Source organism: Nannobrachium achirus (genome assembly GCF_963921795.1).
Source record: "Nannobrachium achirus genome assembly, chromosome: 8".
NCBI classification, from domain to species: domain Eukaryota; kingdom Metazoa; phylum Chordata; class Actinopteri; order Myctophiformes; family Myctophidae; genus Nannobrachium; species Nannobrachium achirus.
In genome coordinates this window covers 8,239,277-8,265,974 of record NC_137817.1, presented here as the reverse complement: position 1 = coordinate 8,265,974, position 26,698 = coordinate 8,239,277, and the positions used below count along the sequence as shown (strand labels likewise).

The 26,698-nt window shown below is 42.4% G+C and overlaps 1 protein-coding gene across 1 annotated transcript in view; it reads left to right on the top strand.

The window, feature by feature from the left end:
* Positions 1–4,432: 4,432 nt before the first annotated feature.
* The window catches only part of ctsc (cathepsin C), a 31,844-nt gene continuing 9,578 nt past the window's right edge, over positions 4,433–26,698 (top strand). The window contains exons 1-6 of the mRNA XM_080732343.1: positions 4,433–4,759; positions 8,564–8,709; positions 12,933–13,099; positions 16,170–16,325; positions 17,908–18,026; positions 25,279–25,410. Of these exons, the coding sequence (XP_080588469.1) occupies positions 4,582–4,759; positions 8,564–8,709; positions 12,933–13,099; positions 16,170–16,325; positions 17,908–18,026; positions 25,279–25,410 (898 nt within the window). The 5' untranslated portion in view covers positions 4,433–4,581. The remainder of the gene's footprint in view (positions 4,760–8,563; positions 8,710–12,932; positions 13,100–16,169; positions 16,326–17,907; positions 18,027–25,278; positions 25,411–26,698) is intronic.

Genomic DNA, 26,698 nt, shown 5'->3' with positions numbered 1-26,698 from the left:
AAGAATATAGAGCTACAGTATTTGTATTTAACACTTACTTTAACAAAGAATCACCACTGACAGCACCTGTAATGCTCATTGTCTTGCTGTTTTATGAACATGTGATGTTTTATGTGGATGACTTCTTGAAAAGTCTTATATACTTTACCTTGCCTTGACTATCACGCATTAGGTTACTTGTAAACCAGTTAGAGTCAGCGAACACGACACAGTATAGTCAACTCATTAGGCACTACAGGTACAGTAGCCTACTGTTGCATTGACTTGCATTCTAAATGGCTCTTGGTTCCCACTGGGCATACTTGATATTTAGAATGTGGCTAACATAACGTGTACAGGTTTAAGTAGACATCAGAGCAGGAGGCCATTTTCATGCATTTGATTTCCCAATGGCTGCTGAGTTAAAGCCCAAACATATAGAGTGTGTGTGTGTGTGTGTGTGTGTGTGTGTGTGTGTGTGTGTGTGTGTGTGTGTGTGTGTGTGTGTGTGTGTGTGTGTGTGTGTGTGTGTGTGCGCGACGTGTGCGGAAGAGGTTCGGACTTCACTCTGCCAACGTGAGGAGAGAAATGGAGAGAAATGGACTGACCTCATGCTTCCTTCTATGTACAGTATGAGGACTCCAAACCGCTTCTTTTCACCCGACAGGGGGGACCTTAGCTGGGAAGAAAAGAAGCTCTGTCTTGTCTGGGTTCAACTTGAGGTTGTTGTTGATGAGGACAGTAGAGAAGCTTGGTTACAAATGTAAACTGCTTTCTTCATACTGTATTTGGAGGCCTCTGTAAATCATTTGGGAGAGACCTGCAGTTTGCAGGAATGCCCAAGCCAAGAGCTAAGGCATTGGCAACATGATTTAGTTCAGTGTCTCCATATGGAGGAGGCGATACCTGTATCCTGAAATACTTGTTGTTGAGTTTCCCAGTGTGTGCAGGGGCGTCACACCAAATTCTGGGCCCTGGGTACAAGGATTCACTGCGGGCCCCCCATGAATGTTAACTATTGAAAAATAGCAGATATACAAGCTAACAGCGCGGCACCGAGTGGCGCGCTGCGAGCTTGTATATCTGCTATTTTTGAAAAATCGTGAAAATGTGTGCAAGAAACCTATGTCAAGGACCCCCAAGATGATATGTATTTGGCCACGGACCCCGATCAGAAAATATTTAGTTCCAGGGACCCCCAGAAGCAATACATATATTCAAAGATTTTCACACATTTTCACAACTTTTGAAAAATAGCAGATCTACAAGCTTGCAGCGCGGCACTCGGTGCCGCGCTGTGAGCTTGTATATCTGCTATTTTTCAATAGATAAAGTTATAAGGGCCCCTCCACCTTGGGCCCCAGTAACTCAGTCCCACTTTCCTACCCCGTGTGACGCCCCTGAGTGTGTGCATCTACATCTACTATTGTTTGTGTTCAAGAAGTTCTTGTTAAAAGGATCCCTGGCTAATACGACAAATATGCCTTAATTGTCCTCTATAACTACAATGTAAAATTAAAAACACCTTAAATATTTTATTTATTTTAGAAATCTTAATGCCCGTTGCAAGTTGATGATGTCAGAAAACCATGTGTGGTCTATCCCTATGGAATTTATGCCACGCAAATGCACAAAAAAAAAGAAACATACACATTTGAAATATTGATTTGATGCTCATGTTAACCATGGGAAGTATTACGTTTGTTTTTATGTTCACATGCATGCCATACATTCCATAGGGTTAGATTACACATGGTTTTATGACATCATCAACTTGCGACAGGCATTTCCCCTATTGAGTGAAATACAATATTTTAGATGTTTTTAATTTTACATTGTAGTTATAGATGACAATTATAATGTATTAAGCCATATTTGTCATATTAGCCAGGGTTCCCTTTAAAGATGAACGCAAATAAAGATGTTAAATGTGTATGTGTGTGTTTATGTGCGTGCGTGCATTCATGCATGCCTGTGTTTGTTATCCTTTCTTTCATGATTCACAGATTCAGCACCAGTGTGTGTCGTGGTGATTTTGAACCGTCAGGGGAAAGACATTGATACATCATACAGAAATGGATTATGGACTGACAGACAGACAGACAGATCTCCATTGAGAGGGCAATTGGCACACCACAGCATGCTGCTAAGTTCAGAGAATAACTAGCCTTCATATCATGTGAACGTAGGCCTATGGTGTGGTCAGCGAGAAGGAACAAAAACATGATGATCTAGCAAGCAGATGAACGTTGCACTGTGGCACCACTTACTGTGTGTGTGTGTGTGTGTGTGTGTGTGTGTGTGTGTGTGGGGGGGGGGGGGGGGGGGGGGGTTAACGTATTTAAGACAACAAACATCAGTTCTCCATTTTGCTGGCTTCTGAGTGCTTTACTTGCACACCGCTCTATACAGGTAGTCATCTCATCTCATAAGAAATCTATAGGCTACGCAAAGGTTGCAAAGTTGCATATCTGGCCAAAACCTCTTAACTCCATTTTTTGGCATAAATCAGGGGTATTGAACACCCTTTACATCTGAGTGTTGGTTAAAACAATATTGAACCAATGGAAAGTAGTAAAAAGTGCTTGGGACAAAACCTCCTAACTCCACACTTTCTGCCAAACCAGCTAACTCCACTCGATTGGCCCTCTCTTTTTTCATAAATATGTGCTACAGAACAGCCTTTATTTCTGTGTGTTGGTTAAAATAATATTGAACCAATGGAAGTAGTAAAAAAGCCCTTCGTTCAAAACCTCCTGGGGACTGCTCATTAAGTCCGAAGTTCAAGGTTCATTAGTCCGAAGGTTCATTAGTCCGAATTTAGTTAGGGTTACTGAGGTTAAGGTTAGGGTTAGGGTTAGAGTTAGGCATAGTATTCTTAACAAATTCGGACTAATGAACCTTCGGACCAATGCCATGGCACCAACCTAACTCCACTTGAGCTCATTTTCCCGAAAATGAACATTTTGGAGTTAGGAGGTTTCGGCCCGAACAGCAGAGATATAATGATGCTATATGAGAATAATCCTTAAAAGAAAACCCAGAGGGGCAGTGCTAGTCAGATGTTTGTCACTGCTGGAGTGAGGACTTTTAAAGCACTTTTAATGTTCAAATTCATGCAAGGGCTCTGGGTGTATCTACTAACAGCATCATTGTGGTGCTCTCAACCCCATTATGAGCAGTTCACACTACATCCATTCCAGACAAAGGGTGCACTGGCTAAAATACCTGTGTTTTTCCTGTGGGTTAAGTTAAGTACTATTTAAATGTTTTCATTTTTTATTTTTTATTGCCTGTGTTTGTCTATTCCTTGAACCCTGTCTATGGACAATTTTCTGTTGGCCTAGCTACTTCTACTTCTACTCCACTACATCTCAAAGGCAAATATTGTAGTCTACTTTTACTCCACTACAATTATTAGAAAACTTTAGTTACTAGTTCATTTGAAGATTTTGTTTATTACAAATCATACATTAACCAATTCAGCCCAATTCAACATTTCGGTGTGACCTTGTAGATTTGCTATTTTCAAAAGATTTTTTTATCAGGATAAAGATAACACTAAACAACTCATAAAAACGTAGACATAATAATACAACGAAATTAAAGTCACCTCCCAGGCTCTCACAACAAACAATAGCAAACAAAACCTATACAATGAATCCATCAAATAAAAGATAAAACTTAAATATTGACTTGAAATGTATACATGTTGGGCGTTCAACAAACGAACATTATCAGCTGCAGCTACACCACGCTGTGAGCAAACAATTCATGGTCTACTTCTTATTTCCGCCACAGAAGATAATGTCAATCAATGCATGACTGTTTTTGGGGCGCGAGACACCGCGGTACGTCGAAGTGCAACTCCGTCCAGTAGCCTGGAAGAACGAACCGCGCAGTGGCGTCAGTTCAGAAAAAAGCTATGGCAATATGACTGGTGTCTTTCACGTGCGCGAAATAACTTAGCAATTTATTTTGAGAAGTACATTCTATTTTTTCAACCTTTTCTACGGCTTCTTGGACTGGATATGTCAGCCTGGCCCTGGAACAGTTGTTCAAGTGCAGCTAAACTTGGCATGATGTGTGCATTAACAATAATGCATTGCACCTGTGCAGCTGACCTGCGGAACCTGGGAATATACAATTCTGTCAAGATGGGGAGAATAAAAGTGTGAAGAATATAATTATAATACCTTAATTTGTTAAAGTGACCATTTCGTTAAATTTTGCATTTGCAGTTATTTTACTGTAATTTAACAACATAATAACCAGCACAGATAGACAAAGAGACATTCATGGATTTATATTTAAAAGTAGCTTTTATTTTCCCCCCTGGACACAGGGTATGGCAGCTGCATACCCCTGCCATACCCAATTGACGCTCCTGGAACCAACCACGCATGCGCCGGAGCAAGACGGCAGGTCATATGACCACACAGAGGGGAAAGTTTCAGTTTGAGCAAGAACACCTACATAACACCACCACCCCTCTGTCTGTCTCTGTTCCTTTGTCTTCCTTTGTCTGTCCGTTAGCTCCCTGTCTCTCTGTGTGTGTAGAATACATCTTTTTCAAAGGCTTTTCTTCGTTGTTCTCCCACCATGAGGGTGTGCATGGCAGGCAGCGTGTTGCTGTGTGTGTGCGTGTTGTTGTTGTGTGGTCCTGGGGGTTCTCTGGCCGACACACCTGCCAACTGCACCTACGAGGAGCTGCTGGGGACCTGGGTGTTCCAGATGTCCAAGGGGGGCAAGGACAAGGACATCAACTGTTCCGATGAAGGTACAAAACAACTACATGTTCAGTGTGCAATGGAGGCATTTTCTTCTAGAGCATTGGTTCTCAATTTGTTTTTTGGGGACTCTCTAGGTTCCTTTCTGGGGGTCTAAATCGACCCTTACAAGTATGTAACTCTGACAGTGTACAAATGGACACTGTCAGAGTTAAGGGAAGACATTGAAATGCAAACGTTTGAGAACCATGTACTGCACTGTTTTCTTTTGTTGTTGTGTTTCTGACTATCTACTGTCTGCATAGTACTGTGTTCTATATCCGCTTGTCATTCAATGTTATATGAGATGCTTTCTTAAGTGGTGTCCTGTGTAAATAAGCCCAAGTGCTTTCTAGGATCTCCTTTTAGTTGACCTTGTACCAGTGAACTGTACCGTCATGAAACTGTACCTTTGTATATGCAAACTTCTAATAAAATCTTCAATCAATCAATCAATCAATTAATCAATCAATGAAACCACTGATCTAGAGCATAGGTTCTCAAAGTGATCAGTGGTTCTCAAACCGTTTCTTGGCAAGGACCCCAAAATTGACATTTATTTCAAATGGAGGTCCCCCATTTGAAAATATATGCCAGGGACCCCCATATAAGAGAAGATTATTCTTACAGCTCGAGCAGTGATTCTCAAACATTTTAATTTCAAGGACCCCCAGTTTGACATGCATTGGGCTACTCACCCCATTTATTGGCGTTTCAATTTATATTGTAAAATCAATGTTGATTTAACTCTGAGAGTGTACACATTTTGGTTCCATTTGTACACTGAGATTCAGCATTTGTACACTCAGCTGTACAGACCCATACGGGTCCATTTGGTTCCTAACTCTCATTTAGATGGGGACCCCCTGGAACTCCCACAAGGACCCTTGCATGGGGTCAAAGACAAAGTAGGCCTACTGTGCTCTATCCGTCTGCCTTTCAATGTTATATGAGAGTAATGAGACACATAAAGTGGTTACTGTGTAAATATACCCAAGAAGGCACAATGACATTTGGGTCCGTTTGTACTCATTTCATTGAGAGGCCGGCAAAGGTCAGAAATAAGCAGAGTAAGCATGATTTTCTAGTCGGTAAATATCCAAGGTAAATATAGTCACACAACTGGAGTGCTGAGAGATCAATAGGGCCTCAGACACGGCAGGTAAACAACCTATAGCATCGGTCTAATATAGCCTTGGATTAAGAAAGACTATCATGTATGTATTTTATGGAGTCTGACTTTTGCTTTTGCTTTCGTATACGAAAGCAAAGGTCAGACTCGATGAAATACATCTGCGGTAGTCTTGACTCTTGATTCAAGGCTAATACTGTCTAAACAACATTGCTATCTACTGTAAATAACATTCCTGTACATCATGTTTGGTTGCTTGAGGAAAATAAATCTACCAGACAAAAACATGAGTGCAGGTGTCAAGCCGGCCAGGATGTATATTAAAAACTACTATCAATTGAAAGAATATAATAAAATTGGTTGACATGTTGTGAGCTTGTAGATCGCTATTTTTGAATCAGTATAAAGTGTTTTAAGACCAATACACAAGGTCTCCATTTAGCTGGGGACCCCCTCTAGGGCCCTTGGAGGTCCCCAGACCCCGTTTTGAGTAGCAGTGGTGTAAACTTTAAAGAACAATAACAACAAAACAATTACATAAATACAGTACATATTGCCTATGGTTGCTGTCGGTTGAACACCTAGTATGACCACAACCGTAAAAAAAAAAGAGAGAAAAAAAAAGTGTCACATTGTGAGCTTGCAGCTATTTTCACACTTTTGTTTTGTGTGACACTCTCAGGCACGTGCACACATAGGCCTCAAAGGGGGCTTGAGCCTCTTCCTTTTTAACTGTCTGTAAAAAGTGCCCTCTCCAGACCATGAATGCAGTTCTTACTATGGTGAAAGAAATGCAAATGCCCCTCTTTCCATGCCATACCTGAAGGCAGCATTCAAGAGAATTGCCTTTTCCAAACTCTACTTAACTTGAATGCAGCATCTTATGTTGAAAGAATTTGCCCTTTCTGTGTAGAAATCCATGCCGTACACCACATCTCCAGTTTTGACTTGATTATGCTTATAGTTCAGTGTGGTATCAAGCATCGAAAATAGCCGCCCTCCAAGCTAGCCAGGGTACTGGCCCGTCGGTTATTTTCGACGTTTTCACCAAAAGGCCCTTATAGAAATGTCAGCCCCTGCCTCACTAACATTCTCTGCACGTCCCTGGACACTCTTGTCACATGGTGAGGTTGGAAATGGATAGTCTCATGTGAAGGTGAGACATGATGTATCAGCAGATGTCATCTGAGGTCTAAGATCACGTGAGGATCACATGATCCTGGTCTCTGAGGCTACGTGACCCCTCCAGTTCCTTTGCATTGATGACATTCACAATTTAAATCTATTCACCACGTTTAAAACCACATTCAAAACCCACCTTTTCAGACCCGGGCATTCCTTGTTTAATCCCCCCTTTTTATTATCTTTATTTTTATAGTTGTTAACTTTTAATCTAGTTTTTCCCCCCTATAAAGTTATTTTTATTGTATTTCCTGTTTTTGAGTACTCAGAAAAGTGCTCTATGTATGTATAATTATCATTATATTAATCTGAGCTGGTAAATATTACTGTGAATTTAGGACAACTTAGGGCTGGCCTGATATTGTTGCCTAGATCAGTGGTTCCCAAACTTTTTTGTCTCAGGGCACCCCATGAATATGTTTTTAATCCGAGGCACCCATACATTATAATTTTAACTCCCAGCACCTTATATTTATAGCATATCGTCGTTGTCGGGTGGAAACCTTGTATGTCCAAAACCGTTCGTTTTGTATTTATCATCTATAAAATGTACTAAACTAGTGAAAACAGCAGATCTACAAGCACACAACGCCTCGCAATGCGAGACGTTGTGTGCTTGTAGATCGGCTGTTTTCACTAGTTTTGTGCGACAGTCTTGTATGATGAAGCTAGGGCTTTGCTTTACCAAAAGACGTACACATTTGAAACTTGGAGATGCGAGGTTTCTGCCCGGCAGTGAGGATGTTTTAGTGGTTATGTTGTGAGGAAAACGTCGAGATAATAGCCATTTTGGTTTGAAAAAAAAAACAAAAAAACTTTGTACTTTTTTTTTAGTTTAAAATGATACAAAATATTTTTTCAAGTGTCCAAATAAATTCCAAATATTGGACTGCCGTCACGGCACCCCAGGGTGCCCCGTCACCCACTTTGAAAACCCCTGGCCTAGATATCATTACTATGGTTCAATAGCGTAATACTATTGATGATATGACTGTTGTCTTTTCCTGGCTTTAAGCCCTATAAATACACTGTTTCATACAATGTGAAAAGGACATTTATTGTGTTCTGGGTGTTGTTGTTGAGTCGTGCAGCTTTGAACATTTGTCCAATTTGGACTTTGGAGTGTTGCAGGCGCTATGTTTTACTATGCTTTCTCGCATGTCATTTTTTGTAAAACATTTTCAAAAATATTGGAACTAGCTGATCTACAAGCTCACGAGCCGCGATGCGACTCGTTGTGAGCTTGTAGATTGGCCATTTCCACTATTCATGTTTTTATTTTTAATTATTTTTAATTATTAAGCATGTCATCAAAGCCTAAAAACCAAACAGAAATGTAATTGTTATTCATGTGTTCCAGTGTTCAATGGCAAAAACACAATTGTGATTAACCCGTTTATACCTGGGGAAAAAAGTCTTCTTATATGTGTGACAATCTTCCTGTAAAATGTCGTAGCGTGACAGTCCTAACTGTGTTGTTTCATCTCTGCCGTCGCTGCAGCCACCGGCGTGAAGATGGTGACGGTGACCCTGGAGAAGCTGTCTGTGGCCACAGATGACCTGGGAAACACTGGCTTCTTCACGCTCATCTACAACCAGGGCTTCGAGGTGGTCATCAACAACTACAAATGGTTCGCCTTCTTCAAGGTAAACCCGCCATGGGAGCGCTGCAAGGTTCAAGGTTTAAAGGAATAGTATGTAACGTTTGCCTGTGTTTTCATGAACTATATACACTAGTCCTGTGCCGGGGGGTGTGCACGGTATATGAGGGATTGAATGTAGGAGTCTCAGAAGTAATGTTGGAGGATCCAGACTGGTGCCCGTTGGGCAGAGCAGTCACCATTGACGTCCAGTTGTGCAATACCCGTTGTATCCGCCTGTCTGTCTGGCTCTCTTTTATGCCCATATATGGTGTTCTGTGTCCAGGCCAGTCTGTGATGTCATATCCAAATTTGGGCACTGTAGTGAGTGATGTCCGTCACTGATGTCAGTCATTGATGTCAGTCAGCGATGTCAGTTGGGCATTGTCTCAGCATGCGGCTGTTACCATAGTGGCGACATTGTTTATTTAGTATCAGTGTTGTCAGCATGCAGACAGACGGTCAGACGGCGGACAGAAAGACATTTACTAGTAAGACGCCTCAGGGTGACATGCGACGTCGCGCCAATTCTTGGCCATCTGGCCAGTGATGTATATCGGACCAGTTACCCATTTTTTTTTAAAGATTTGTTTTGGGGCTTTTATTGATACTAGGACAGTAGACTGACAGGAAACGGGGAGAGACACGCAGCAAAGGTTGTGGCAAACGGGACTCGAACCCCTGACCGGTAGGCCAGTGAGCACCCTGTGCACTGGCTGGTACAAAATAGTTTTGTTCTGCTTCCTTCAGACAGTGTAGCAGCATTAATACTGTAGGCCATGGTTCCCCAAATATATGTTTTTTGGTAAAGCAAAGCCCTGCTTCATCATACAAGATCGTCGCACAAAACTAGTGAAAAAAGCAGATCTACAAGCACACAACGCCTCGCATCGCGAGGCGTTGTGTGCTTGTAGATCGGCTGTTTTCACTAGTTTTGTAAATTTTTTAGACGATAAATACAAAACAAACGGTTTTGGACATACAAGGTTTCCACCCGACAACGACGATATACTAGTGTTGTTGCTGCTCTTATACCACCATTATTACTGTGGTTGGTGGGGGCCTGACAGTAGCCTCCCGCGGGCTGCAAATGGCCTGCGGGCCACCTATTGGGGAACCCTGCTGTAGGCCATAATACAGTAAATGAAAAGAGAGGGAACAACAAGAGCTGACCATGCATTTAGTAATGCAGTTATGCAGTTTAACTTTTTCTCCTTCCACAGAACAGTGCACTAAAAGACCTTGTGACCTACGATGACATGTCCATGTTGTCAGTTACTGGGAAGTCAGAGGTCAGGAATTTTCACAGAAAAGGAAGTTAGGATGTATTTAATGATCAAACACAAACAATGCACAACGTGCAGTGACGCAAAACTGAAAAGTGGCGTGCCTCTGCATTCCACCATGTGGCTTTGAGAACCATATTAATTCTGTTCTTCTAACATAAACTCTTAAAGTAAATTACAGTTCACAATGTCATGCACAGTATCAAATATGTTTTGTGCAAACATTTGAGTCATCTGATATTCTGACCACAGTTTTTACCTGTAAAAGGGACAGGATGTTAATGAATGAGTCACAACGCTGTCTCTTCCAAAACACAAAGTACTAAACAAACTTTTGACCAAAAATTGTTTAGAGAACCGTTTTTGGCATGAATCAATAAAACAGTTCTGTACAATTTCGATATACTACATTTTAACAAAGGCATTTTATTCATGTATTTACATTCCTGTGGCATCTGGAATGTATAGACAAGGGTTTGCATAGCAAGTGTTGACACCAAAGCACTATCTTAACCCAATACAACAGTGGTCCCCAGGGTGATTCTTAGTCGGTGTGGTGGTCCCTGGTTCACAATTAGTTGAAATGATACCAATAGGGTCATAGAAATGATACCAATAGGGTCATAGAAATGATACCAATAGGGTCATAGAAAATAGCATAATGTACAGCCGCAACTATTTCATAATTGCCTAATCACAATTATTTTAGATAATCACAATTATTTTGCATAATCATTTCCATGTTAAAAGAAAATTGATACATTTTAAATTTTCAAAAGTATAATTGCGACCGAAGGTCACAGTTTACCATGAGAAAAAAAGTCCACATCTTTCTATCGGCCGTCAAAAATGTGTCATCATGATGTCATCATGCTCTGATGTCACTGTGATGTCGCACATCGCCCTCGCCCTCAGGGGAACCACTCTACCAGAAATGGTTTGTTGCTCTGGCTTTACTGTGATGTCACAATGATGTCAACAGAATCCCTTTTATGCCCATATATGGAGTTCCCTGATGTCATCAATATTAATGATGCCCTGTTAGAGAGATCCCTGTGATGCCAGGGGGAACAAATCCCTTTTATGCCCATATATGGAGTTCCCTGATGACCACATCCCTGATGTCCACATCCCTGATGTCCACATCACTGTGGCGCGACCTTGCCCTTTAGGGCGACGTCGCTTGTCGCCCTGAGGCGTCTTACTAGTAATATTAAACATGTCAGTAATGTCTTTGTATATTTGAGTTAGTATCTACCCTGTGCAATTTGTGATTATGAAGCATAAAAACCAAACAAAAATGTAAATTTCATTCAATTGTGTTCCAATGTTCAGTGCCAAAAATACAATATAATGGCAATTAATCGATAACTTAGATTTTGTAATCGTGACAGCCCTGGTATGCATTGAACAGATGGAAGCCATTTTTCTGCCTTGCGTCTGTTCAATCCATGCGGTTTCATTCTCGCGGTTTGTTTGTTACATTCAGGGCTTTTTTTTCCTCGTGTTTGATTTCTTTCCTTTCTTTCCACTTGGACTCACATGACTCTTGCTCAGCAAGAGGAAGCGGCCAAGTTCAGTCCTGTCTAAAAACAAACAGCTGTGTGATTCAGTCTCGACTTCCCACAGTCGAGACTGAATCATCATCAGTCAGCGTTGGAAGAGTCTTCCACAGCTGACTGGTTCTTCCACATTCTGCTCTGACAGGGTCTCAAGTGACATTCATATTCTATACAAAATGTGTTTTATTACTCATGAGCACGCTGTATGCACAAACACTGTGTCTCCTGTTACTCACAGTGTTCATGCCCCCCCCCCAAACCTAAGTGCCTCAAATTACAATTTAGGCATTTAGCAGACGCTGGATTAAAGGAGTAGTTCACCCCCAAAATGACTTTTTTTTCTAATGATTACTCATGCCATGGAGACTTGAGTTCAATAATATCTTTGGGTTTTTGTCGCATTCCTAAGACAATAATTTGATTACAATACATTTACCCCCATTGGTTCCAGATGGGGACCAATTGCATTCGGGTCTCCATCCGGAATGAATGGGGATACATTTTGTCAAATGACTTTTTTGTCTTAGGAATGCGACCAATACGAACATATATTATTGAACTAAAGTCTCCATGGCATGAGTAATCAATGGGGGGAAAAAAAATCCTTTTGGGGGTGAACTACTCCTTTAATGTGCCAAATGTAAATTGTGGCACTTAGTTTACGCATGCACACTCACACATACTACAAAGACCACAGTGGAACTAATATGCCTTGTTTTGATGGATATAAAACAACTCTATACAGATGAGATGCAGAGAAATATATGTAGATGCATTTTGTCAAGAAAGCTGTCAAGCAAACCAGTCAATGAATTAGATGCACAGATCTCATTGTGGTTTTAAACAGTACTTAATAATAGTTGGAGGTCTTATCCCAACATGGAGTACATCAGGATCGGCAACTGCAGGACATGTTCTACGTAGAGATGGGACGATATGAACATTTCATATCATGATTGTTGTGGCAAAAGAAATCGTGATTTACAATATTATCGCGATAATCAAAATCCATTATCCTGGGACGGAACATTTGCCAAAAGATCTACAAGCTCACAACGCGTCATGAGCTTGGCTATTTGGCTATTTGTGAGCTTGGCTATTTTCGGCAAAGAGCTTTGGTGTAGAGGGGAAAAAGAGCAGACTAAGTACAGAGTGAAAGGTTGCGTTTTTTAAAGTATCGACGGTTCAAGTGGTTAAATATCTGAAAACTCAAATCGACATGAATCCAAAATACACTGATGATTGTGCTGTCAAACGATGAAACTATATGGAATCTATGAAAGGATTGTGGGGGTCCCTGCTTCATCTCTCTCTCTCAACTAAGGGGTCTGAAAACGTTGAAGACCCCTGGTCAATGATAATTGTAATATTGTCCCTCCTAGTACTCGGAGGACGGTTCGGAGGTGACCAGCTACTGTGACCAGACCATGCCAGGGTGGGTCCATGACGTGCTGGGCAACAACTGGGCCTGCTTCGTGGCCAAGAGGGTGCAGCCGACGCCCCCTCGCACCCAGCCCAAACCCCTGCTGCAGCGCAAGCAGGCGCGCAGGTGAGTGGCCTCACCCACTGATCACTGGCTTTCAAACAGTCCATGGGCCATACAAGATGTCGGTACCCGAAGGGTGGCAAAGGTTACCATGCATTTTTGAAAAGCTCTATATCTGTAGATTATATTTTGGTATGATAACCCTTTCTGAGACCCAGCTAAATTGGTGTTATCAGCCACTAGAGTTGGTCTCCCATTAACTTTACTATACAGGGAAAAAAAAGCAAAAAATGTATCTGCTTTAAGTAGCAAATGAGGGGTCAAACTAGGGTTTTTTTCATCATTCTGAATCCATTGCAAGCATTTGTTTTGCACGGAAAACATTCCTTGGGCTAAAAAACCATGGTTTAGTGGTCACTTTTCAGACTTTTGTGGGGGTCGTTTTAGCCCAAGGAATGTTTTTGGTGCAAAACAAATGCTTGCAATGGATTCAGAATCATGAAAAAAAAGAAAAATAATAGTTTGACCCTTCATATGCTACTTAAAGCATATACATTTATTTTTTTATTTTTTATAGTATAGTGAAGTTAATGGGACACCAACTCTAGCGGCTGATAACACCAATTTAGCTGAGTCTCAGAAAGGGTTATCATACCAAAATATAATCTACATCTCTTATGGCCCATGGACTCCAGATTTTGTGAGAGGAATTGGCAACCAGGTCTGGGAAAACGAGCCCAAAAGGCCACATGAGCACTTTGAACCTGCATACTGTACGTCGGCTGTTTGAAAATAGCCGATCTACATGCTCACAACCCGTCTCATCTTGACGTGTTGTGACCAGGGCTCCAGACTAACTTTTTCTACAGGTAGCACTGGTGCCACCTACCTTTTCATTAGGTAGCACCACCGGAAATTAGGTAGCACCATCTTTTTCTTTTTATAACGTGGTATTTATACATAGCCTTAATACCTAGGACTTCCAACGTAAAAAAAGACACTGATAGTTGTGTTAATTTCCATACCATAGGTGTGCCTTGATGTAAAGATTGACAATGACCCATACTTGATATTTGCAAAATATTTTAATCTGAACTTTAGGTTTCTCTGCATGAACAGCAGTAGTTGACAAAATAAGTCAGCACTAAGGCTGTGTGATATTAGGAAAGCCTTCGATATTCAATATAATGTTGATGATGCTCCAAGGATCATCAATATTGTTGATGATCCTCCAAGTCGCACCGGTGCAACCTGGTTAAATTTTAACTCGCACTTTATGAAATTAGTGACCTAATAGGTCGCACCCTGGAGCCCTGGTTGTGACCCAGGTATCAGGTCTACTTCAGTGGCTTTTTATTTGGATTTTATGTACACACAGCCAGGGCAGGAATTTCAGGGAGGCCATGAAGGCCATGTCCGTCGTTGCCCCTCGGTTTGGCATTGTGCCCCTCAAAAAAAATGGCATGCGCTGAGGCCACTGTGGCCTTAACTCTTTTACCGCTTTGGACATTCCCGTTCGCCCCATTTTTCCCGGCGGCGCGATGCCAATTGTACGTTCTTTGGCTCGTTCTTTTGTACCTTGTTTTGATGTCTGTAAACTGATGAGGGGTCGCGCGGGTCTGTACCGTAGAGACAGCTCCCGTAAAAGTGCTCTCAAAAACCCACTGGACGTTAGCATCAATGAAGTAACAACACTCTTCCTTGTTATTTTCTCTGGGTCTATTGCTCTGTAGCGATTGAGCTGTCTTGACGGACGGTAGCCTACCGCGGCCATTTCACATTAATTATTGCATGAGGCTGCCCTCTACTGCTAGTATAGCAAAAGTACACCTATTTAAGGAGAAAAGAAAATAATAATGATGAAAAAAAAAATGAATACATCTTTGTCTATAACATCGCAAAGGTAAGGTGCTTTTGCTGGCACAAAACCCAATAAATAAATAACATCTGGCAGTAAAACTGTTAATGCCCCAGCTGACTGAGCTACTTTCTCCATCCAGTCACTTTGAACGGAGGTGATCCGAACCTCCCCGCCCGGCTTTCCCGCGTGAAAGTCCAATATCTTAACCATTACTCCAAAGGGATATCCCTATGGAATTAGGGCAGATACTAGACTTTTTGAGGCTTCTGGCTGGGGCTGGGACTCTCTGTGCCACACAGGGCTGAGCATGGATCAGATTGTAAATACCATCATGTATTTGCATGATGGTGCATAGTCTACATCACATTTAAAATCATCCATAACACTTACATTTTATTAATTATGTCATGGCCTTCCTGCCCTCACATTTGGCCTTTGTGCCCTCAAAACATTTACAACACCAAAGGCCAAGTGGCCTTGCCCCTAAAATGATGAAATTCCAGGCCTGCACACAGCAGTGCTTAATTTGTAAATTACTATTTGCCGGATTAAAGTGTTTAATGGCAATTCATGACTTAACTCAGTTTAATTTCATTCACAGCACTTTTCCATTGCAGGAAGGGACATTGAGGGGAAATGTGAAAGTAGAAGTTATAATAAATACTAGCCTAAAATTAAAAACCTATTGTATGTGCATTTGAGGGGACGGAGCACCTTCTAGAAATCTAGATGAACCCCTGACCAGGGGTGTAAAGTAACTAAGTAGATTTACTTAAGTACAATTTTGAGGCATCTCTACTTTGAGTATTTCCAATTTCCATTACTTTTACTTCTACTCCACTACATCTCGGGTCCAAATATTGTACTTTTACTCTTCTACAATGATTTGAAACCTTTAGTTACTACTGGTAGTTACTCTGAAGATATAAATTATAATATTATAAAACATACATAAACCACTTTAGCCCTATTTTATACTGTGGCTATTTGAAAATAGGCGATCTACAGGCTCACAACTCGTCGCATCGCGACGCGTTGTGAGCTTGTAGATCTGCTACTTTGAAACATTTTGTACTTTTACTTTTGGTACTTTAAGTACTTTTTGATGCCAATTCTTTCGTACTTTTACTTAAGTATATTTTGAATTCTGGACTTTTACTTGTAATGTTGTATTTCTACATTGCCGTATTGATACTTTTACTCAAGTAAAGAGTACTTTTTCCACCACTGCCCCTGACACACGCTGACATCACTCGTTCCCTTCTCTCCCAGGCTGCTCCAGAGGCCGTACAAAAACAACATGGACTTCATGGATGCCATCAACTCAGTGCAGAGCTTGTGGAAGGCAGCAGCGTACCCAGAGCACGAGCAGTACAGTCTGGAGGAGCTGCACTACAGGGCCGGGGGACCGGCCTCTCACATCCCCAGGTTAAACACCACCTATATAAAAATATATATATATGTCACAGTTAGTTTGAGATTCAGTTAGATTGAGACCAGGAGCGCTCATTGTGCGCCGCGAGGCGGAGCAAGCGGTGGCTTTGATCCACACACGCTTTGATGTGCCCACCTGGGAGACAACGGAGCGTCGGCAGGATAGCGTCTCACCCCACGGAGGTTAGGGTTAGGCATAGTTTTACTGAGGTTAGGGTTAGGTTTAGGCATAGTACGTTTCAAATGTGTACGCTTCTTCGCAAAGTAAAGCCCTGCTTCATCATACAAGGCTGTCGCACAACAGTAGTGAAAACAGCAGATCTACAAGCACACAACGCCTCGCACCGCGAGGCGTTATGTGCTTGTAGATCGTCTGTTTTCACTAGTTTAAATCATTTTTAAAATACTGGCTTTCAAGCAGTTTCAAGGGGCACACTTGACCCTTCTCAGGGGCACACCAAAGGTCCCCAGTCCCAGGCCTTGCTTGGTACAGTAGTGACTACTGTACCAAGCAAAAATGCTTTGCCGGAATGAAACAATCCTTTCAAACATTTTTGGGGTCATTTTAAATTCCACTCAGGCTTTTTTGAGCGCACCAGATCCCAGTTTCTAAGGTGCCTGATTCAGTATTTAGATATTTGACATTCACTTTTATAAGATACGACCCCTTCCTGTACAAACCCCTTGTACCATCAAACTCCACTTTAAGCATCAAAATCACTCGTCCTTGGTTCTGGTGACTGATATTGTCCTTCTAGGACGTGAGGGGTAACCTGACTCCGCCAGATGGTGGCAGCAGTGTGTACCGCCCTACTTTACCATCTAAACCGCTCTGGGAGAGTTGATATCACTCGTAAAGTCACAGACCGGACGAATCAGCGGCAGCTACGGGCAGGCTCTGAGCGGCTCTGAGCCAACAGAGTCTGACTGCAGACCACGTGGAAACCCAGGAGGCGGATTCCGGGTGTAACGTCATGCCAATATGGCCAATATGAGTGGTTGAAGTTGGCACTCCCAGACTGTGATAGACAGACGGCCCAATCCAATCACCTGCTAAAGAATTTTAAAAAATGGCCCGTCCCTTACATCGGGTCTGCCCGAGCAATTCCAGATGGTAAAAGTAGGGCAGTATATGCAGTATACGCACTACTGCCACCATCTGGCGGAGTCAGGTTACGCAAGGGGCTGTGATTGTTCAATTACTTTTTTCATTATTATTATTTTCATTTAGACAAAAAATTATAATTATACAATTATTATAAAAAAGTCGTTTTGAAAATATGTCCCTTCACACATTTGAAGGCCAGTACCAGGGATGGGTGTTTTCCATGGATCTATCATGGTTAAAATGGAGTTTGGAGTAGGGCGTGTCTGATAAAATGAATATCAAAAATATCTAAGCAACTGCCTGGGGTGCTCAAAAAAGCCTCAGTAGATGTTAAAATGACCCCAAACATGTTTGAAAGAGAAAAATATCCCTTTAACCGAAATGATTAGTATTTTGTACTACAATTTATCGTCAGCTAAAATGTCATGATTGTGACAAACTGACTGCGTTGTCCCCATTATGTGTCAGGCGTGTTGGCCCCGCCCCGGTGACGGCTGACCTCAAGAGGATGGCGATGGCGCTCCCCGAGCGCTGGGACTGGAGAGACGTGGGCGGAGTCAACTACCTCAGCCCTGTCCGAAACCAAGGTGACCCCACCGTCTCTCTGTTGAACCGCACTAACCCATTCAGGCCTAGAACTATTTTATGCTTTAACTATTGAAAATTAGCAGATATACAAGCTTGCAGCGCGACACCGAGTGCCGCGCTCCGAGCTTGTAGATCTTGTAGACTTTGTGTGGGACCGTACCTATGTTCCCCAGGTTCTATCTCAGGGGTGCCCACACTGTTTTGACGTGAGATCTACTTTTAAAATGACTAGCTCAACATGATCTACCCATCCAAAATGTTTTAGCTGAGGGCCTGAGGGGGGCTTTGGAATAGCAGCACTGGCGTTACATTTTAGAGTAGACAAACGCACTTACTGTAAGGGGGAAATAAATGGGAAATACTGGGGGAAATGTCTTCATCCCATTCTGTATGGAAGTGGTAGGTTTTGGGGTTCTTTGTAATGCTACTGACTCTTGAACAAAGTATTGCATTGGAGGTTTGCCTACTTTAGAAGCCATGAAGGGAGCTGACAGCCCTTCTTGATGTCATATTGACATATTCTTTTTATATTTTAAACTCATTCTGTGCCAATGACGGTTTATGACGGTTTTTGTGTTTTTTGTATAACTTTTTTTTCTTTTTTCTTTTTTTTTAAAGGTGTCAAAATGACCTGAGATCAGAGAGATGCTTTTCTCTGTTTGTGTGTTCACTCCCTCGTTTAGCTGATTGAGAAAATGTGTGTTCATGTGTGTTCATTCTAGTGGATGGACACTTTTTTTCATTCAAACAGCTCTATCTCTGGAACCATTTGTCTGATTGACAAAATTATTTTTGCCACTGAATCACAACAACTGTGTCTGTTTCTGTGGGGGAAAAAAATATATTAAAAAAAAAAACGTTTTTTTTTCATTGCATAGTAAAGAAAAACATACAAAATCGTGGCACAGCTACCTTGGAGCCATTTTGGCATTTGGCACAGAATGAGTTCATTATATATTTTTAGAGGCATGTCATGTGGTCTACCTGCACACCCATGGTGATCTACTGGTCACAATCTACCTTTTGGGCACCCCTGTTGTATATGTTCCCCACTTTCTTACCACCTAAACCTAACCCTAACCTCAGTAAAACGAATGCAGGTTAACCTGTGGGGAACATAGAACCTGGGGAACATAGGGTGGACACCCTTTGTGCTTATACTTTGATATAATTACATTTCTGTTGATTGTAGGGTGAAGGGTCGAGTTTATTTTATTTGTGATTCCCCCATATCCATATAAAAATACACATGATGGATGATACAACAGAATTAAATTACGTTTCACAGTCTTTAACAGTCTTTTTTTGCATCTTTTTAATTAAAATGGATAATTGACGGTAATGGTGAATATGAAAAATTATCGTGAATAGACCATTATGTAATAATCGTCTTTTTATTGTTTTATTTACTTTATGATCTATTTAGGATAAATGGTGTCATCACTGTCAGGTAACACTTCGTTCTATTTATTTTTGAGCGGTGGTAAACCGCTCCATAGAGTGGCTGTGCGTGTGTCTAGCCTTTTTCCTCAGCGTTTTGCCATAGCAAAATGTGTGTACGTAGCATCATGTTTGTTTAGTGATGTCATATGTCGTATGTCTGTAGCCTTTTTCCTCAGCGTTTTGCCATAGCAACACGTGTGTGTGTAGCATAGCCTAGTCTGAAGACGTTATGCAAGCACGACCACCGCTCACTTCACATTGGGTGTGATATTTTTTAATATATTTATTTTAGGCTTGCTGTTTGGTTTTTGTTTCTCTCTGTTTATTCAGTTGTTGGTAGTCATGGCTGCCAGTTCCCACCTGATGTCGTGTGGGAGTTCAGACCGCTCCAGACCGTACTGAATGACCGCTAGTTTGCATAATGTCTTCAGACTAGGACACAAGTCTAAGACATACAGGTCATCTGGTGTTAATGGTCCTCCAAAGAGGAAGACACAATCCCCCACCATGCAACAGCACATCCAAAACATCGGAGACGGTCCTTTCCCCTTGGGCTTAACCTGCTTCCAGGTGAAGGTCTCTGGATTTAATTTCCATAGGTCATTGAAGTCATGTTTCCCTTGGGAGCCACCAAACATGTACAGCTCTCCATTGTAGGTAAAGGCTGAATGACCACAGCGTTGTTCTGGAAGAGGCTGTGTAGAAGTCGTGTTCATCCAGGATTTGGTCTCCGTGTCAAACACTCTGACGGTGTTGTAAAAGGACCCGAACCCCCCGCCCCCCCGCCCCCAACCCCCAAATACAAACATCTTCGTCCCGATGATGGTGGCAGAGTGACATTCTGAATCCGGTGGCAGAGTTCCACTGGTGTTAATTAAGGACCAGACCATTGTGTTGGTGTCCAACGTGTACGTGTCATTAGTCCCTCCAGGAAGGACCTTTCCTCCATGGATGAACATGACCTTCCTCAAGACACAGGCTGAGTGGTAGCTCCTCCTCTCTGGAACTGACCCCGAAACCTGTGGTTTAAACCATCTGAGGGTTTCCGCATCAAATGCATGAAGCACGTTGAAGTACTCACTACCGTACGTACACCCTCCCCAGATGTAAACGATGTCTCCTATCAGCACAGCTGTGTGACCTACACGACCAGAGGGAACCTCAGGGGGTCGTTCTCCGCTTACAGGCGTCACTGGAGGCAACCTCTTCCATTCTAAAGACACTGTGTTGAAGACATGCACACCCATCTGATCCTCATTGTTCCATTGTTCAATTTTCCATCCAAAGTAGTACAGCTTGTGTCTCACCGCTACAGCAGCAGCACCATATACCTTTGGTGGTCCTTTCTTATGCACCGTCCAAGAAGACATGTTATTATTAACAGGGAATTGAAGACCCGTTGGTGTCCTGCCTTGTAGAAGAATTAAGAGCTCAAGGGTCAAAGAAAATAGCCAAAGGAGTACGCTGCTGAACTCTAGAGCTGCTGCTGTTTTAGAATCTCGGTAGAAAGAGTCTTGTAGATAACAGTCTTAAAGAGTTGCGTGGTAAAGACTTGAGACTCTTGGGTTGCGTCGATTTATTCTGAACTCTCTGAGGCTGCAGTGCTTTTTATCCTGCTGGACAGATTTCTTATGTCATCCCGTTGAGCTGCGGTATATCCATATATGGCCTTACTGTAGGACATGGATGAAAATGCACATTTTGAATGATGTTTGTGGGAAGCTCGGGCCATCACAGGGAAAGACACAGAAATCCTCACTGCAGCAACAGTACCCTCGTACAGCAGAAGCGTTGAACTTTCTCCATGATCCACACAAGTATATTTATATATACCTTGTGGCAATTTCTTTTTTATCCCTCCAAAAATATATAGGCGCGCGAGGAAAATGAAACTAGTGCTAGACGCTAGTTTCTGTCGGCTGACCAGTTGTGTAAGTACATTTACTCAAGTTCAATACCGTTGGTAATGGGAAGACGAAAACCGCGGTAACAAAATGTCGATACCGACACAGCCTTAAAGTGCCTCCACACCGAAAATACTACAGGAGACTTGGTCAAACTGTTCACAGACTGCAAAGAACTGCAAAGAACTGCAAAAAACTAAGCACATTGAATTTTCCAGCCGACTGTATGCCGACTGTAATTACTGTACTGTTTTGCGCATGCGCACTGTGTTGCCATATCGGCTCGTTACAAGCGACTTTGATCCTGTTTTCCTATAATGTTGCTAGTTGTGGGTTACTTTTGTTTGGGCATGTTTCTGAATTGTAGTTGCTTATTTGGCCTTGCTTTCAACATTCTTTTAGAAAATAGCTAATGTAATAGAGCTCAATAGGTGAAACTGGACGCTCCTTTAGGCTTTGTTTTCATAGACCTGGTCGCTTGTTTAACTCACAGAATCTGGCAACCGAGGAGCAGAAGCGGAGATGCTTCCTGTCCGGTGATTTCTTCTCCTCACACCAAAACAACACACATCACTATTACTAGCGTTTGAATATGCTATTTAGTTAAAATATGCAACGGGAAAATGTCTCTGGCTTATTTAGGCTTGGTTTTGCTGCAGCAGGAGCAAACTAATGGTCCATTACAACTCGCTACAATTCACCGACGTCCAGGGGCGACTCTACAAAACTGAGCAAGTCCAGTCTTCCAGTTTTCCGTTGATAACGTTCCCGACCCGCTGCCGAAAACCTACCGATGAGCTCCCGTTCGGCAACAGACGCTTTCCGCCGCCTTCCGCCGCCGATTCGGCCACGAATCTGTTAGGTTAAAAGTGGCCTTTAGTCGGTGTCCTTCTTTAAGACCGTAGCCCAATCAGGGACCAGCATTTCTGGCCACGTCATCATTAACCGCCAATGAGGGACCAGCATTCCTGGTGATGCGGTGGTGATGGCGCACAAGTACTACTTGTGCACAAGACGCAAGTTGGCACCTCGACAGAGTGCAGTTCTAGTTGAACTCTGGGACGCTTGCCATTCCAAATAAAGGTGGTAAACATTTGTTTTAGCTTCGTAAAAAGAGACGGTGGTGGTAGTAAAGGAATGTTCTGGAATAAGTATACGTTTTTGGAATCATGTTAATTTTCAGAATATTGCTCTGGCCAACTATACAGGGTTCCCACGGTCATGAAATCCCTGGGAATATTTTGAAATTAGAAAAATATTTTTCCAGTACTGGAAAAGTTTTCGAATTTATCAAGGGTCCTGGAAGGTCCTGGAAAAAAATACCTATGCATTGTCTTTGGTTATTGATTTTGTTAATACCTCTGAAATAACAAATTAAACATGGGCCAAATTGTCAAATATTAGAGGCAGAAATTGTGAAAATAGCCGATCTACATACTCACAACGCCTCGCAACGCGAGGCGTTGTGAGCATGTAGATCTGCTATTTTCACAATAGAACCGTGTTATACAAAATTCCTCAACTCTTAGTGCTCGTCAGGGTGCAGGGTCCCCAGTTAAAACGTGATTATTTTCGGGGGTCACGGCTTGAAAAGGTTGAGAACCATTGGCATACACTACCTGTCTTTGGGTATTGCGCATAGGAGTAAGCGACCTGTTATTGAGCTGAATTATTGTTATATAGTCCTGGAAATTGGGTTAAATATTCTGGAAATGTTTTGGAAATTAATTGGTAAAAATGTGTGGGAACCCTGGTATAACTTTTTGGAATTATGTTCATTTTCAGAATATTGCTCTGGCCAACTATAGATATAGGTAAAGAGGTCATAGATGTAGGTCTCGAGCTCTCCTCCCCCCTTTTGGGTTTTAATGATGATTTGGAATTATTTATTTTGTATCCCGAGAACACCCCGAACTCTTTAATCAGATCCAGGTAGCGATTTACTTAAATTTGTAAGAAATAAGATGACACAAATGAAAGTTAATTGAAACTCAAACCACACAAGCAACAGAGCCTAAGCACCTGCACTGCTGAGAATACGCTTTGTTAAAGAGCATTTGTGCGTGATGAATTGTATAATTGTTGAGTCATCTGTAAGCTTGCCGAAAATTGTAATGTCGCAATATGAAATGGAGATGATTCACAACCAAGATTGGATTGGGAGGTAGACAATCAAACTGTGTGCGTGAGTTTGTGCTTGCACCGTGCACGCATGCTTGTGAATGTGTGATATTGTGTGTGAGAGTGAGAACATTTTGTATGCATGACAGTGAGCTTAGCACCTTACCACACACCAAGAACAGTACACTGGCTTGGTGGGGAAATCTTTATACAAACCACTGAAGCCCAATTTATACTTCCATTGTACTACAGAGTCGGCCGCAGAAAATAGCAGACATACAAGCTCACTACACTTTGTGAGCTTGTGGGTCTGCTATCTTTGTCTTGAGACTCCACCATGCGACGGATATGGGACCATGGGACGATATGAACATTTCATATCACAATTATTGTAACAAAATAAATCGGGATTTATGATATTGTGATAATCAAAATCCGTTATCCTTGGGTGAAACATTTGCCAAAAAAATTGCTGATCTACATGCTCACAACGCATCGCGTTACGACGCATCGCGTTACGACGCATTGTGAGCTTGTAGATCAGCTATTTTTTGGCAAAGACATTTGATAGAGTGAAAAAAAAAAGTCGGATCATTGTCCTGGCTCCAGCTTGTCCTACAGTCAATGCTTGTTTACACTTGCTTTCCAAGGAAGTAGGAGTAGCTGCTACTTTGGTGGCCGCTAATGGGGATCCGAATGAAGAATCAAGATACAAAGCGACAGGCTTTTACTTGGAAAGTCACTTTTACTGGGAAAACATGAATATACTAACTGATGCCTGACATTTTAGCTGTGGGACAAGGTACAAAAGATAGTAAACAAATGTAAGCTGATTTTCAAAAGACCTACTTGTAAGTACGGTATATAGGGAGGGCTGAAGTGGTTTAATGTTTTTCATTTTGCTTGGGACCCCCTGGACCCCCTTTAACCCTTCTTGTGCCTATCCCGAACAAATTCGGGATATTTTCAATCCAATACAATATTTTTTTTGCTATTTTACATACCCTGAGCTGCTTGTAGAGATGTGGGTGGTCCTGGGTCGTCCTACGCTTTCCAACGAGTGATGCTAGATGGTCCGACGATTTATTCCATTGAAAATGGTTTAAAATAAAGTTTAGAGCCCCCCCAAAAAAACTCAATCTATACTGTCGGCGGCGCGTATTCCGGGGTGCCTATCCCGATCTAGTCCGGGATATTTAATAAAATGAATTAATTAATCGGAGGCCTCAACGAAGCCCCGGTCTAAATTTCCATCCATGGCCCGGGCCGAGACTCGGCCATCCACGGGCCGTAATCGGGCAACGCCGCCGCATCGCGCCGCCGAATCCAATACAAAGTCACATCTTTAGAGAGGATTTTCTCTTAATTGTGTTCCCAGACCAAAGACAAAGTTTTTTTGCGACTGAAATAGCTTTAGATCGGGCTTCTAAAAAATAAAGACGCTATTGGCTAAGTGTTAGCTAACTTCCTCCTCTCGCCATACATAACAGTGGCTGGAGTGAAATCCCAAGGCAGTACGGGCAGTGTCGACGGAAGCTAGAGCGAAGGCCTATAGAGATATTTCTGGCACTCTAGCGGCACCTTGTGGCCCGGGGCACTCATTGGGTTAAACATCTGCATTAGTTAATTTACAAGAAGTCTACACAATTAGAGTACGTAGAAGAATTGTTATTTTGATCAATGTTTGCACGTTATCTCTCCTACCAACATCAATTTATACAGCATGGAATTGTGGACAAAATGAAAAGCCCCGGTTGAAAAATCATCCCGCTGTGTGTTCCAGGCTCCTGTGGAAGCTGCTATTCCTTCGCCACCATGGGGATGATGGAGGCTCGGATCAGAGTTCTGACCAACAACACAGAGACCCCCATCCTCAGCCCCCAGCAGGTGGTCTCCTGTTCAGAGTATGCTCAAGGTAAGATGCTTGGCCTGGTGGACTCCTGTTCAGAGTATGCTCAAGGTAAGATGCACACAGCATGGCCAGGTGGACTCCTGTTCAGAGTATGCTCAAGGTAAGATGCACACAGCTTGGCCAGGTGGACTCCTGTTCAGAGTATGCTCAAGGTAAGATGCACACAGCGTGGCCAGGGGGACTCCTGTTCAGAGTATGCTCAAGGTAAGATGCACACAGCTTGGCCAGGTGGACTCCTGTTTAGAGTATGCTCAAGGTAAGATGCACACAGCGTGGCCAGGTGGACTCCTGTTCAGAGTATGCTCAAGGTAAGATGCACACAGCTTGGCCAGGTGGTCTCCTGTTCAGAGTATGCTCAAGGTAAGATGCTTGGCCTGGTGGACTCCTGTTCAGAGTATGCTCAAGGTAAGATGCTTGGCCTGGTGGACTCCTGTTCAGAGTATGCTCAAGGTAAGATGCACACAGCTTGGCCAGGTGGACTCCTGTTCAGAGTATGCTCAAGGTAAGATGCACACAGCTTGGCCAGGCGGACTCCCCCGACAGCACTTTGACTAGGGCTGTAACTGTCGATTAGTGTAACCGTCAGGTCGCTAGGGCTGTCACGATATGACATTTTACATGACGATTAATTGTCACTCAAATAATTGGCGATTAACGATTTAATTGTGTTTTTGTCGTTGATAATTACATTTCTGTTTGGCTTTTAGGCTTTGAAGTTGTACATGGTAGATATGAAACATAACTTAAATACCGGTATACAAAGAAATTACTGACATATTTGACAACTTACTATTTAAAAAATAACTTTGATAGTGGAAATAGCAGATCTACAAGCTCACAACGCGTCGCGATGCGACGCATTGTGAGCTTGTAGATCTGCTATTTCCAACATTTTTGAATATATGAATATATGAACATGGAAACGATTATGACGATTATGTCAAAAAATCACGATTAGACCATTATGTAATAGTTGTGACAGCCCTACAGGTCGCAGTTACTATCAGAACCTCCACCAGCTGTCTGTCTGTCTGTCAGTCAGTCAGTCAGTCTGTCTGTCCGTCACATCACATCACACTTTTGCCCTACTCGTATCTCCGCCACCGTTGCCCCTATCCATGCGAAACTTTGCACACACACAATCCTTGGCTGCCAAACCACAACCTCCACCCCTCATTTCTCACATGGCCCTCTTCTAGCGCCACCATGAGGCCGATTCTTGTAAAACACATTTTTGGACACTGCTCCTACAGATTTTGCCCTAAAATCACGCAAAGCGGTACACAGTATC